The sequence below is a fragment of the Anser cygnoides genome, chromosome 14 (assembly GCF_040182565.1).
Source record: "Anser cygnoides isolate HZ-2024a breed goose chromosome 14, Taihu_goose_T2T_genome, whole genome shotgun sequence".
In the NCBI taxonomy this organism is placed as follows: Eukaryota; Metazoa; Chordata; class Aves; order Anseriformes; family Anatidae; genus Anser; species Anser cygnoides.
In genome coordinates, this window is record NC_089886.1 from 19,251,172 (window position 1) to 19,266,106 (window position 14,935).

The window sequence follows — 14,935 nt, forward strand, 5'->3', positions numbered from 1 at the left end:
GACAGCAGTTAGGGAACTATGGTGGCTGGCTTCAGTGGGAAAGGACTCTCTTTCCACCCCTGAGCCCAGCAGCTTATTGAAATGCTGGAAATTACGTACCTTCCAGAAAGAGGCAACACAAGTAGGTAGTTTGGAGGGATTCATTTAAAAATGCAAGCCTGGAATTTCCAATACAATTTTTGTTTTGTTCACAGAAAGATGTTGCTGCTTCAATATTTTTTGGAGGTTTTCAGTGTGCAGGCTTGATGCAGCTTTCTATTAGGTGTCAGAGGTACGTTTGATTCCAGAACCTCCCACTGAAGTGTAATTTAAATCTTGCAAACATCCTACACATGTACCTTATGCAACATAATGTGAAAATAACATTTCAGAACTGAATCATCACTCAATAAGGCTGACAGAAAAGGTAGAAAAAGGAGTGATTAGCTCCTCAGGTATTCAGTGCCATGCTACAGAAAGAGGACTTTTAGTACAAACAGGCAGCAAAATAACTTTTAGATCATTCTGGGTTTTGTTTGATAGTGGTGTGCCAATTTAGGAGATCTGTATGGGAGAGGTAAAAGTGCCCCTCTTAAATCTCTGTGTGATACTAAGGTGACTTTCATCCAAAATGAGGCAAATTTGCTAATGAGGAAAGGTTTAGCGTGTGTTTGAAGCACTGAGATGGGCAATATGAAGCTTTAGTTGTGTCCCCGTGACACGCACCTGATTTATGACCTAGAAAAGGCCAAACTGTCAAAGTCACTGAGTAATTCTGGAAATCTGAACCTCTTGTTTCTCTACCATAATTTATTTCCAAGGGAAGCAAAGGCTGGAATATCTCACATCATTCACATCATAGGTAGTTTTTAAAATGTCCTTTAGCAAAAAAGTTTGTTGTTTTTTTTTTTCCTTCTGAACTCTCAGCACTGCAAATACAAGTATATCCTCCTGAAGCGAGGCTTTTTTTTTCTTTGAAATAATTTCTTATTGCAGTTAACTAACTGATAAAATGTGTGTTGTTTTCACTGAAGGATTTGATGTCGTCATTGAAATAATCTCCAGTCTGACGAATTAGTGTCTTTCTCAGTCAGTTTTCCCCAATGTTCATCTGATAGGCTTCAACCCACTGGCATGATTATACAAACATACACTTTGTAAGGTGCTGTGCTGTAAAGGGAGATGGAGATAACTATTTCTAGAACCACTTATGTTTTCTCACAGGAAACTTGTGAATCACTCTTGAATTTAACCTTGGAAGAAGTGAGAAAGAATTACGAGGTTGAAAAACCACGGAGGAAATTTTTTGACTTTATCCCAGCATCTTTATCAGCCTCTGAGGTGCCCAGTCCTGAGTTTGGACTGGTGATTGATGGCAGAACGCTGAGCGTCATCTTCCAGGGGGGCCTGGAGGAGAAGTTCCTGGAGCTGACGAGGCACTGCCGCTCGGTGCTGTGCTGCCGTTCCACCCCCCTCCAGAAGAGCATGGTGGTCAAGCTCGTTCGGAGGCAGCTAAAAGTGATGACCCTGTCGATAGGTACCTCTCTTTTGAATTTTACAGGAGAAATAGGCAGTAGGCTCTTTCAATGTGAGTTTTAAAAATGTACGGAATATATACATTGTATGAGCTATTTATTACACCTCCTCTTAGATACATACAGTGAAAAACTAGCATTGAATAGTCTTTCCTAACCAACAGCCATATGAAAGTCCTCCTTCAGCTTTCAGTGAGCAAGTCTGCCCCCCATTTAAATAAGATAAAGACGCTCCACATTCAGTATCTCCCAGTAGTCCCTTTCAAGCACACAAGTACAAACACACGTACGTGTTCCCTCTGGAATCCCCTCACTTAGGGAAGGAAAGCAGTCGATAGTAGTTACTGTTCTGTGCTTTCATAAAGCCCTTTTCCTGTCAGATTTTCCCAAGTGGTGGAACCAGAGTTATCCCCAGAGTAGCATTAAGCACCAGCTCCTTTGCTTTTTACCTCGAAATAATGTGAAATGCTTTGAGTTTCCAGCTCACTGTTGTTAAGCGATCCCAGTAAAATCCTTGCAGAATTGATTTTTGTTATTTAAAACTAAAAAATACGTCTATGTGGACCAAACAAGGCATATCAGAAAAGGAAGAGTCTGATGTATTAAATTTCTCGCTTTGCCTTAGAGTTGAAAACATAAACTCACAGCCTTCTGCTTCATTTCTTTTGCTTTACCAGTTAACCTAATTCACAATCTCCATGTTGCAGGCAACCATGATGGTTCTTTCCATAGAAATTTTGTTATTTATTCAACATGTTGCTAAAAGTTGAAAGGAGCAAAATAACTCCTAAAATTGGCTTGCTACATTGTCAATTGCAGTAAAATTTATCATATAATTTGGAGAGTTCAGTGAAGTAGGATTCTGCAAAGCATGCTGTTGAGCATATGAAGTTGACCGAGCAGAAATGTACAAAATAGTGCAGATGTGGATGGTGTCGGGGTGTCCATGCCACCAGCCAGCTGATCCCAATGCCAGGCTTAGTGGTGGATCCAGGTCTTCTGAGAAGGAGGATGTTCCAACCAAGATCAGAGCCTAGAGGTCATGGTTGCTCAATGCTGACTATCAGTTACACTAACTGAGGTGCATGGTACAGCAGAATAGCCCATGCTTAACAGCACAGCTGCATATTTTTTTATTATTTTTTTTTTAGTTCTAGTATAGGCATGTTAAACACCCTTTCTTGGGTCTTTATTGTTCATTTCTGTCTTCCCATTTCTAGGTGATGGTGCAAATGATGTAAGTATGATTCAAGCAGCTGATGTTGGGATTGGAATATCTGGCCAAGAAGGCATGCAGGTATCATTTCAGTTTACTTCCACTCCTCTTTTGTCACATGATTTCTTGCTGCTTAATAAGTTTCATAGCAGCTGTATAGCCTGAGTGTCACCTTAAAGAAGCAGGTTGGCATCATTACTGTCATAAAAGAATATGCAGAGAAAAGAATATTATCCCCATAATTAGGGGACCAGCCAAAAAGGAGTGTTTGACCCAACAATTAGCATGCGTGGACAAATTAGTGTTTTCTCATAAGTATGGAAAAAGATGTCTGTCCACTGTAGAAAGCTTCTTTTTTTTTTCCCTACAATATGCAATAGTAGAAAATTGTTTCAATGTCCATGTTCAAATTCCGTCATACAAAGTGGGGAAAAAGAAATTGTAAAGTAACTTCTGTTCTTTTTACTGAAGGCTGTGATGGCTAGTGACTTTGCAGTATCCCGATTTAAGCATCTCAAAAAACTACTTCTCGTCCATGGACATTGGTGTTACACTCGCCTGGCAAAGATGGTGATATACTTTTTCTACAAAAATGTGGTAAGATGATTAAAATTATGGAAGCTTACATCCTACTAAGAGCTAAATACAGGACAGGTTTTTTTTCTGAGTTTTGTTTCCTATGCTCTCTTACTTTTTTAAGAAACTGCAATTCCTGCTTCTGCACTTTGCAAGTTTGCTACCTCCTTCTTAGTAATGCACTGTATAAAGCATTGAGGAAAATATGGGATCTAAACATCTTTTGAAATAACATTATCCTGGAGGGAAAAGGGACTGAAGGTTTAGTAACTTTTTATATGGTTGTTCAAGAAACTTTGTTAATAATACCCATGAGTCTCAAAATAAAATTTGTATTAGAAGCATCAGATTATTAGTGATAGAATACAGAAGACGACAACACACAAAGAACTGGTTGCCAGTGAAACCTGCTTTTTTGCATTTAATTTGATAGGAGCCACTTGCAATCAATGATGCAGTCACATCTGGCATTTTTATTAAAAATGTAATGTATATGCAAATGAGCATATGCATTGAAGAATAACGTAAAGTGGATAAAACTGATAGCAGTAGTGTCTGCAAGACTGTGCAAACAAGTCAATTTGACATGAAATATACTCAGAGCATGAAAGACTATTTACTTAGAATTCAAAGTATCCGTATTTTATATTTTTATATAATTTTGAATAAGGATTATGTCTTATCTGTGTTAACATTTGTAATAGAAATTGAAACTTTTCTTTTTCTTTTTACTAACTGGGCATCCTTTCAGAGTTCAAAGAATATTTATTTGCAATATGAAATAGCTCTCCAGACTGGGGTGCTGCTGTTCTATTATCTCCCTGGTGCCATTAGGGAGCAGGAGGCCTTTGATTCCACACTGACAGCAAACCTGTAAAAGGATTTTAAAATCTGCTGCTCAGAGCTGTGAACAATTTGTTTACTTATTCTGTTATATTTTCTTAAAGTAACCTAAGAGTTTTTATGCAGCTGTATCACAGTGGATCAGTGTGAAGCCGTCCCTTAAGATATACTGCTTTATGGAACAACATGTCGAGATGTCTACTGAAAGTACCTTTAACCAAAATAATGAATTCTTGGGAAACTGTGTCAATAACCAATGTACTGCAGAAATTTCTTAGATGAAACTATGGGAATCACAAACTATCTATGCATTGCAAACTGAAGGGTCCACATCAGCTTTCATAATAGGGAACGATGCGGTGGAGGAGGGAAGAGGACATAAAGGAGAAGCCACAGGAAATGTGTGGTTCCACAGCCTGCACAACCCAAAGAGAGATCACATCAGCATGAGGGATGTGCTTTTGCACATATGGGGAACGACAGTTCAGCCTGTAACACAACATTGGGTTTGTTTTTGCTTCTCCCACAGAGCTACGTCAACCTGCTCTTCTGGTACCAGTTCTTCTGTGGGTTCTCAGGCAACACAATGATAGATTATTGGCAGATGATTTTTTTCAATCTTTTCTTCACCTCGATGCCACCTCTGGTCTTTGGAATCCTGGATAGAGATGTTTCTGCAGAAACACTTCTGGGTTTGCCTGAGTTGTACAAGAATGGGCAAAATTCAGAGGTATGTCTTAACTGCTGAAGTAACTGCTTGGTAATACCCCACGGTATTTGGGTTTGTGAGGAGGGAGGGAAGAGAAGAGTTTCAGACTCACCTGAAACCAAATGATCTATTTACGGTTTCTAGTTTGCTGATGTCCACAAAAAGAAGGTTTAATTGTTTTTGTTCACATCATGTTTAGTCACGTTTTGAAAAATCTAGTCAAAGGAGTGCAAAATTTGAGGATTCTCTGAAGGACTTCCCATCCCTTTTCTTAGGAGGAGCTCTTGAACCTCACATATATGTTCTTTATCATTTTGAAGAAGTCATTGTTGCTGCTTTGGCATTATGTCTGCATTGAAACCACAGGAGCCCACCCTTCTGTCACTCCTGTAATGTTTCTCCTCCACCAGAGCTGTGGCATCACAGGTCTCTGGATAAGTTTTTTTTACTGAAAAAAAGAACCTTAAAAGAAAGGAATTCTGCCCAACCCTGTTAGCCCCAGGAAGATCTGTGTTTGAAAAAGAATCTGAGGAATGAGGCCCTTCGGGTATGGACGGAGGCATTTGTGACATTGAGCTTTACAATCCCTAGCTAGTGGGCTAATCTTCCCAGAAATCTTACTGTCTTTAGTTAACACATGCCTGTTCTGGGATAAGTGTTCTAAATCAGCTGTTCAAGGGGCTTTTGTTCGTGAAGAGAGGCTAGTTAGCTATAATGAGTAGTCTGAGCAGAAGAAAAACAAACAGCAAATATCTCTGCAGGACAGATCAGAGATGTGTGTGCCATCATAATGACTGTTATCTGTAAACTCCTACAGATATACAAGCTGTCAACGTTCATTATTACAATGTTGGACGCCTTCTATCAGAGTCTTATTTGCTTCTTTGTCCCCTATTTGGTAAGTACGGGGTCATTCATATTCTCATTCTCCAATCCTCTTTAAAAAAAATAGAAAAAAAATCACTTCCGAGTAGTCAAGGCTCATCACAGTCTATCTGCCTGTTTTCTAGATGTACAAGGACTCCGATATAGATGTGTTTTCCTTTGGAAACCCCATCAATACCATTTCCCTCCTGACCATCCTCTTGCACCAGGCTCTAGAAATGAAAACATGGGTATGAGTTTTGTCTGTCCCATTCACATAACTTTTTTCTTTTTCTGCACATAACATACCATATAGCCATAGAGTTTTCTTTCAGAATCATTTACCTTAATTACAATGAGATTTCACAATATGTTAGAATTTATTATTAGCCTCAGGGTAATAGCTTCGTGAGCACAGAAACAAAATTTGCTTCTACCGTGCCTTTGGACTGGACAGTACACAACTTTTATATACTTCAGTATATGAGCAGAACATATTACTTCAAGAACTGTGTTCACTGGCACTGTTGGTTTGTAAGTTAATTTCCAGGTATTTCTCCAGCTGCCCTCTTCAGTAACACGGATCCATTGGATGCCTCCTTTCTAGTTATTCTTTCTGTCCTTCTGTCCTGCACCCAGAGTCAGGGCCTCAGATGCATTATGGTCATTTTGTACTCTTGGTGATTACAGACACTGTTCCACTGGATCACGATGATTGGGAGTGTGGTGATTTACTTCATCTTCTCTCTGATCTACAATGCTGCCTGCGTGGTCTGCAACCCTCCCACCAGCCCCTACTGGATCATGGAGAAACAGCTTTCAGAACCCACCTTCTACTTACTCTGTCTTATTACCCCAGTCATCGCACTCTTGCCAAGGTTTGTGCAAAGCACTGTTTTCCTCAGTTTTCGTTTGGGGAATTTGTAGGTGTTTGAGGGAAATAACAATAATGATGTATCTAGATGTGAGATTTGTCAGGCACATATGTTGTGCAGAAATCAGGCTGGAAGTCAGAAGCCTGGGTTCAGTTTTCCTGTTCATGAATCATTAGTTTATGTGGTCATATAAGCCTAGATAAGTCTCTATACATATACTGCCTTTGTTTTCCAGTCAGAAAAAACTTTCTCGGGTGTTTCAAAGTTTACTGCTGCAAATCCTTTACGTAAATGTTCACTATGAAAAACACAATGTAGTAGAGCAGATCAAAACTAGAAAGCTAGTCTTTGAAATACGCCTGTATGATTTAAAAGTTACAAAATATATTCCATTTCTTCAGTACATTATAGTGTATTATTAAGCCAACTTTAAGAACACCTCTATATCAAATACTTTTCTACATCCAGAGTCTTAGTTTTACTCTTTGTGACAAATCAGGTATGTTAATGATAACTTTAATTGAGACTAAATAATATTTGGGGGAGAGAGAATTGTTCTGGTAGTTTCCTGAGAAAATTTGGTTTGAAAAACATGATCCTGTTCGCATATACGTGTGTAGTAGCCTTACTACTTCGGTGCTTAATACCTCATCCATTCTTTTAAGCAGGTATGCTTTGTCTGACTTGCACCAATTTTAAAATTTAAATTTAAAACTTAATTTAAAATTTTAAAATTTTATTTCTGCTTAGACAATTAAATAAATGATTCTGTTTGACTAACTTGCTAGTCTCATTCTCATCCTAATTGTCATGAAGTAGTGCAGCACGCTGACATTGGAAGAATTAGGAAAATATTTTCATCATCTGATTTTGTAAATGCTTTTAAGTATTATAATTTGAGCCTTAGCTTTGTCTAAAAAGTATTTTTTCAAGACCAACTAATATTTCTCTTCAAATTATTTTTATTGCCCCAGTTGAGTTGAGATTTCTTTGTGATTTCATGTTAGATTATGTAACTTCAGGTCAGGATAAACAACACGTGGTTCAGTGAGGTCTCATGTCTTCTAGGCAGAGCATTGTTCTTCCAGATATTTTTTTTCCCCGTGTGATTTTTTTCTTCCTTTCAGCCCACATTCACAGTGTCGTTTTTGACCCTGAGTTTTCTACTCAGGGCTGCATCAAATATGTGGTTAAGAATTCATAATTCCATCTTGGGAATTCAGCAAGGTGAAGATTGGTGGTGCCTCAGCAGGATAGTGAGCTTACAGATTTGTATCTTGATACCTTCAAAGTTGGAGAAATGCTGTTCCATCATGTAGGTAACTCAGATTATTTTCTGCTGAGCCCTTAGTTCAAAGAATACCCAGCCTCCAGTTTCTGCTACTATGTCTGGCTGACAGTTTCTGGCTGTGTCAACGTATGATAGCAATGGTGAAACCACCCTTTGTTAAATATAGTCCTGCACTTAAAATTGGGTTTCAGCTAGTTCATCTCACCACACTCCCTGTTCCTCATTTCCCTTAGAAAGCAGTTGGAGCCTTGAGATTCTGGTTTCTTTCTAAGAGGTTTTGTTAAAATCCTTGCTGTCCTCAGTTCTTCCTTTTACGATTGCCTCCTGCACTAGCTGACATTTCTGAGATACTGCAGGTGCTCCATGTGGTTTGCCTGCACCCTGCCTACATGCATGCTTGTCCTGAAGCACTGTCTGGCAGCATTTTGCAGTGTGCATCTGCATCTGAACATTGCCACTGAACTAGGTAGTGGGACACAGACTGCACAGCATTAGGCACTAAAATACCTAAGTCTGAGAAGATGCAGAGGGATATGAAATTCATCATCATTCACTGGCAAGCACTGTGCCTCGTGGAGGATTTCAGCGTACAAACCAGATATATTTCTCCATCTGTGGAAGCAGACTGTGGTCTGCCAGGAATGCCCAGAGTCCCAACAGGTTGCTGAGTCTCCCATTGCAAGGCTGAGGGAAGGGTGGGAGCAAGCAAGAGCAGTTTATGAGATGGAAGATGGAAGTTTATGGGAAGTTCTCCTTCCTTTCTCTGTGGATGGCCTTGGGTTCTCAGTAGTTGTGCTCTGCTGCCCAGCTGTAACTAGCAACAGCACAGCTCCCAGTCCTGGGTTCGAGCAGCCTGAGCATGGGCACAGTAAATACATGTTTTTCCACTCCTGTTTACGCAGGTAGACCTGAGAAGTCCATTCCTTTAAAAGCCCGTTCTGTGTGTAGTCTAGCTTGTTAGTGTTTTTAATGTTGTCGTGCTTATTTATGCATATATTTAGCAGCAAGAAGTGAAGATGACACCTTTATTAATGCAATTTCAGAGAGAAATTAAAACAAATTTCATGTTTGTTTTAAGTATTTAGAAAGGCCATGTATGTAAAGGTCAAACCCTATTAGAAATGGTGCCTGAAAAAGGCTTTGCTTTTCAGATAAGACGGACATGACATGGAGCAAAGGTTTGTAGTCACTCACTGCACACTATATATAGTTATATAAGTTCTCTGTCCTGCATTGGCAAGTTGGACATATTTTTTAATGCTTCCTGAGCAAAGATGATGTTTTTAATTTTTTTGTGTGTGTGTGTTTTCTATCAAATTAAGGTCCCTTCTTTAGTCTGTTCCAGCAGTATAATCTCAATCTCCACAAATACAGAACCTCTCAGTGAGCTTCTATGTATCTTTCCTGTGCTGATCAGCAATCAAATGGTTCTATTAACATTCATTTTGCATTTATTTACTTGTAGTTGACTCAATACAGGTCAAGGTAAGTGCGTTGTTACATGTTGCATTAACATCCAGGAGCCAGCTTTCACCTACAAGGCATAAGGTGTCTATCAGATGCCTTTAGAGTACTGGAAAATTAGCAACAGGATTTGTGTCATATGATGCAGATTACGGGAGAAACTCACTGCTAAGACAATCCATTCTCTTCCTCTTTCATTAGGTTCTTTATTTTCGCTCTGCGAGGAACCTTTGGAACATCTCTGATACTGAAAGCTCAGCAGCTAGATAAGCTTTCTAAAGAGCAACAGGATCTTGAAATCCAGAAACTGAGGTCAAGAAAACAAACAACTTCTGATGCACCTGTAGCATCACCAGCATCTAATGATGATCTCGACCAAAACATCAGCCACTTATGTTTGTCACCATTTTTACATCCAGCAGCAGCAACTGTATCTCATAGGGACACGGAAAGTCAGGGACTTTCCACCTCTGAAGTGAATCCTCTCAAGAAATGGACACCTGAAGAAGGCTACTATTTCTTTAATAGGTGGGCAGAGGAAGAATACACTGCTACAGAATCTTCAGCAGGACCTTTCACTGGTCATTGCCCCCTAGTACCCAGTAGGGTAACATCTCCTGGACAGGACAGTGGCAAACCAACTAAATATAAAGGTGAAAAATTTAACCATGGAAGCCATCGACGCTCTGTGAGTGCAGTGACACTCTGAAAAAGCATTCAGAAATGGGATTCATTTTCTGGATATGGTATCTCTGCTGTGCAGCCCATGTGGAGAAAGATAGCATAGGGAAAACAAAAAATCCACTTATACTTAATCATGATGCTCACTACAAAAGGAGAGAGGCATGTGGATTTACAAACCTGCTGGAGTAGTGCAATAGGATGTCTAATATGCAGCTTCTCCTAAGTGCATATATCGTTGGGGTTTGTCATTCAATGACTTTTTGATCTTTCTGGTTTTGTGTCATTAGAGAAAAGATACAGAAGCTTCACACAGTTGCCGAGAGATCCACGATTACTTTCTTTCATCCAGGAGTATTTTTCTTTCACGGTAATAGTGAATAATTGCACTAGTGATGTTTCAATGTTGTTCTGCTATTGAGGTAATAGAAAGAGAATCCATTCAACATTAAGCCAAGTTTTAGAGCAACACATACTACTCTAACTTTTAATATCAAAGTCTTAAAATGATATTGCTAATTTAAAAATTATGGTCTTGCCAAGAAAAAAAAAAAAGTCTCCTGGTGCTACAGGTAGTTGCAGAATCACAGCACCTGAAAGAGACTACAGAATGTTCCATTTTTTAATATGCAGACTTTATTCACATAACAATATCAAACAATATCATGTCTATAGTTTGCTTTCCCTGCACACTAAACTCTGTGTTTTTATGAAGGCAGTGTTCTGACCTGATACTTTTAAGAAAACGAGAAAGCAGTTTATGAAATAGAATGCAAATACAGAACTACAAGAACTGACAGGATAACTTAAGGATAAGTGGAGTCTAATTATTCAACTTCAAAAGCAGACAGATACAACAAGTCTGATTTGAGTATTTATGTTCCAGAATCCTAAAATTTTCCTTGCTTTTTCATCTGGAAATCAGTTTCTTCATTTCATTCCCTACATTATCTAGAACGTGTTGCTGCATTCAATCAAGTATAAATATGCTCTTCCCCACAATGAGTTACAATCAGTAGTTGATGGAGATCCCAATGACAGATATTTTAACAAGCAGTTAATGAAGGTTCATTAATCACATTGCAGTAAGTACATGGTGTAGAATGACCAAAATATGCATAACATGTTCATCCTTTTCATTATCTCAGGGCAACAAGGTGCAAGGAGGAAAAAAAAACAAAACCATAAAATGTCACCCTTACCACTACCTATTGCAATGCAATTATTAAAGGTGACTTTAGTATTTCTTATAGAAATGTTGACTACTAGGATCATATCCCAAGTTTTTCTTCACAATGTGGGGTAAAATCTTAACCATGTTTTAAACTCAAGCCATCTATACTTTTGTGAGTCTACCACTGGTTCTGATTTAAGTATGTGTTTAGCTTTTTATATGTATGTTATTTTAGCTGTTTGCCACCTATCACAATGTGTGAAGTTTGTTTAATATCCTATTTAGCAAATACTAATTTACCTTCTGTATGCTTCAATACCGTAACTAGAGTCCTCAAGATGTTACTTTAAAGCAACTCAGGCAAGACTGAGTAGCATATCCACCACTGGGATTTCTGGTAGCCAGAGCAAGAGCACACATAGAACTGTAATTGATAAAGTATTAATTGTCAGCTGTAAAGCAATTTAGAAAGAGATTTTTGCATGATGTACAAATGAAGGGAATTAGGCATAGCTGAGATTATTGTTAATGGGGTGTGAGATTGCTCAAATGTTTGCTCACTAGCTGGTAATGAACCTTGGGTGACATGACTTAAGATCAAGTCTTTATGATTCGCAGCCATGTTTTTACATAAAATGGTCCGTTTCATCTGAAATTAAAGAAGATGCCTGTTTCTTATTATATATTTTATTACAAAATGTGAAGGTTTTTTATCATAATAAAATGTAACATGGTCTGACTTGGTGTGTTGTTGGGAGTGAGACTTACACTAAAACAGAAGCAGAGGAGTAGTCTTCCTCTTGTCACCCAGGAGTGGCAAGATAATGTTTCAATGACAACTCCTCTATCTACTAGGCCATGCTATAAGGGTGTTTATCAAAAAGCAAGAGGACTGAGCATATATGGAAAGGGGCCATGGACAGACAAGTTATGTTTAATCACATCTGGAAGACCTGTAGAGGTTCCTGAAATCAAAGCTGAGAATTAATCTCATGTTTTCTTAATACTGCTTCTGCAAAATTATTCTACCATGCATTTTGCCTAGACAGCTGGTCTTACATTCAGAAATAGTGTATAATTGAGGGGGTTTCCTCTTTAGAAAGAAGGGGAAGGAAGGAAGGGTTGCTTATGATCTCCATCAAAACAGTCCCTGAAAGCCCTAAGCAATGGAGTCTGTGCTGCTTCAAGTGATGAACAAAGTGGAAAACAGTCCATCTTTAAGTAGCTTCTAGGCTATAAGCAAAAATAGTTACTTCAGGCAAAAGATGGAAAGGAGCAAAATTTGAATAGATGCCTCAAATAGTTTTACAGATGGATGTACAGCCTGTTACTTCTGTTGTGTGGTAGATGATAACAAAATGGTCCAATAGATTCATTCACCTGCAGAGTTTGCAACATAGAGGAAACACATCCCTGATCCCCAAGGAGGGAGAAAGCTGAAACAACCAGAAGCAAAGGCAGCATCAGGGAAGACCTGGCCTCTGCAACCCATCTGGTTCTGCAGCTTTGTAAAGCTCTCGCCTAATACATCTCCTGCTGGGTGACAATGCCACCAGTCCTCCTCTGAAGCAGGTACTGCCATAGTTCAAGACCTGTATTCACTGCTAAATAGTGTGATCTCTCCTGTGCTTTTGGGTAAGCAGTGATCATGAACTGTCACGTGTTAGGAAGACAGTGAACAGGCACATCCCTTTGATCATGAGATAAATTAGCTGACACTATCAATCCCTTTTGGGAGTGGCATCTAGATATAAAACACTATATATTTTTTTCAATTAATGCAAGCCTACAGTGAGAAAACAAGCCCTCCAATGTATGTTTGCAAGAGAGGAAGTGTGTTTACTAAATGGGTTATTTAGACCTAACTGGTTTAAATATCTATTTCAAGATAGCTTTTTGTTTCAGATGCATTTAGTATTACTGTCAAGATATGTTTCATTAGTTTTAAGGTGAATGCTTCACAATAGAACAAGTGTCTCGCATTTTAATACATGTTCTGGTGATATTCAATGTTTCATATGCTTGGACTGTAAAATACTAAAATCGATGTATTTTGTGAAATCAGTGCATACTTTTTTATTTTGGTCTATCACATTGTAATAACGATGCTGAATAAGCAACAGTGCTTTGAGCTATACAGAGCTATACCTATGTGACAAACTGAAGGTGAAAGTGACATCTCTTATAGAGGTGGAGTAACATGCAATCCCAGGCTGCTTGCAATGGTCAATGTAGAGTCATCCATCATGTTCTCAACAGAGGTGAGCTGTTTGTTTTAATACAAGGACTAAGAAATGCACACCTATCTCTACACTTTTTTCATGTCTGTTTTAGCGTAGCAAGGTGGATATGTGGTCCTTGACAGTTACAACCGATATCCATTTGATATCAGCAATAACTTCAGTCTAAAATCCAGAATTAATCAGGTGAAGTAGAGGGATGGATCCATTTTGTTCTCTTATATATCTCAAAAAAAAAAAAAGCCTTTAACACTCTGTAGAGATAGATGTGCACAATGCTGCAGTACAAAAAAAAAAAAAAAGAAAAGAAAAGAAAAACACATACCGCTTTTCCCAAGGATGAATTATGTATATTTTGCCACTTTGTTGGCTGATGCTACACTGTTTAAATTCATTTGATTGCAGTTTGAGGTGGCGTGCAAGTACTGAGCTATTCGCTTTAGGCATAAGGTGACTGCAGGCAGGACATGGCATGATTAGGTACTTGTGAGTAGCACTGATGAATAAAAACATAAGTGCAGAAACAAGAGATGCTTGAAGATAATGATCGCAGAGGGTGGGATTTAGAGAGCTGACCAAATAACACTGAAGATCTGTAAAGTACTTTTGACATTGCCAGTGATTGGAACTTGCTGCAATTATCAGGACATGAGACAACTGTGAACAGAGCTTGCTGCCTGGTTCCTATAATGTAACACCTGATAATTCTCAGCTACATAAACAAGACTGAGACTGAATACGAAGTCTGAATAGTTATTTTTCCAAAAAACACCAGAGGGGCAGCTGTCTGCTGTCTGAAGGCATTGAAGATGATGGTTATCCACCTTCCCCAGTGCAGCTACTGAAATAAACTCCCACCTGCAGGCATACTTTGTAGGTTTCTTTCCACATTAGTGCCCAAAGAACTTGTGTGGTTATTCTGTACTTAAACAGGTGAGCAGAGCTCTGTAAATGGTCATCACTGTAACTAAAAGATCAAGTTTTGGCTCCACTGAAGCTGAGTTTTGCAGTTGACTTCACAGAAACCAAGTTATTTGCTGCTTTTTTGTTGTTGCCATCGGTTCAACTCCACAAAGCTAAGTCTGAGATCTCCACGGGATTTGGGAGCAGCAATTTAACACCCCATTGCTGCCAACCCTGGGTGCTATTTCACTGCTGCAGTTTATTGCTTTCATCATGAGGGCAGCACAGCAAACACAAACAATCTCTTCAACTGCTTCAGATAACCCTGACAAGAAACTTGAATCAGAGACCTCAGTTATGCTTTCAGCTGTTCAGATCTTGTTCTCTTTGCATGCAGTCCCTACAGGGGAGTTACAAGAGTTTGAAGCTAACAGGAAAGCAAAGCTGGACTCTGAAGTTGAATGCATTGGTTTAATAGCTGCTATACATATGGGCTGTACCAGATACTTTAGTCTTCAAGGGCATCATTCTTTGCACGTGATGGTGGACATCTGTGACACACCAGTGGTGTGGGGGGGGGGCATC

At 39.0% G+C, this 14,935-nt stretch overlaps 1 protein-coding gene across 9 annotated transcripts in view; it reads left to right on the forward strand.

Annotated features, from left to right (window-relative positions):
* ATP10B (ATPase phospholipid transporting 10B (putative)) overlaps window positions 1-11,946 on the forward strand; it is a 216,125-nt gene extending 204,179 nt beyond the window's left edge. For all 9 annotated transcript variants that reach the window (XM_067005484.1, XM_048064682.2, XM_048064686.2 and 6 more), the window contains 8 exons: window positions 1,204-1,516; window positions 2,735-2,811; window positions 3,202-3,327; window positions 4,679-4,879; window positions 5,676-5,756; window positions 5,869-5,973; window positions 6,413-6,600; window positions 9,554-11,946. In XM_067005484.1, the coding sequence (XP_066861585.1) occupies window positions 1,204-1,516; window positions 2,735-2,811; window positions 3,202-3,327; window positions 4,679-4,879; window positions 5,676-5,756; window positions 5,869-5,973; window positions 6,413-6,600; window positions 9,554-10,061 (1,599 nt within the window). In that variant the 3' untranslated portion in view covers window positions 10,062-11,946. The remainder of the gene's footprint in view (window positions 1-1,203; window positions 1,517-2,734; window positions 2,812-3,201; window positions 3,328-4,678; window positions 4,880-5,675; window positions 5,757-5,868; window positions 5,974-6,412; window positions 6,601-9,553) is intronic.
* Window positions 11,947-14,935: the final 2,989 nt, after the last annotated feature.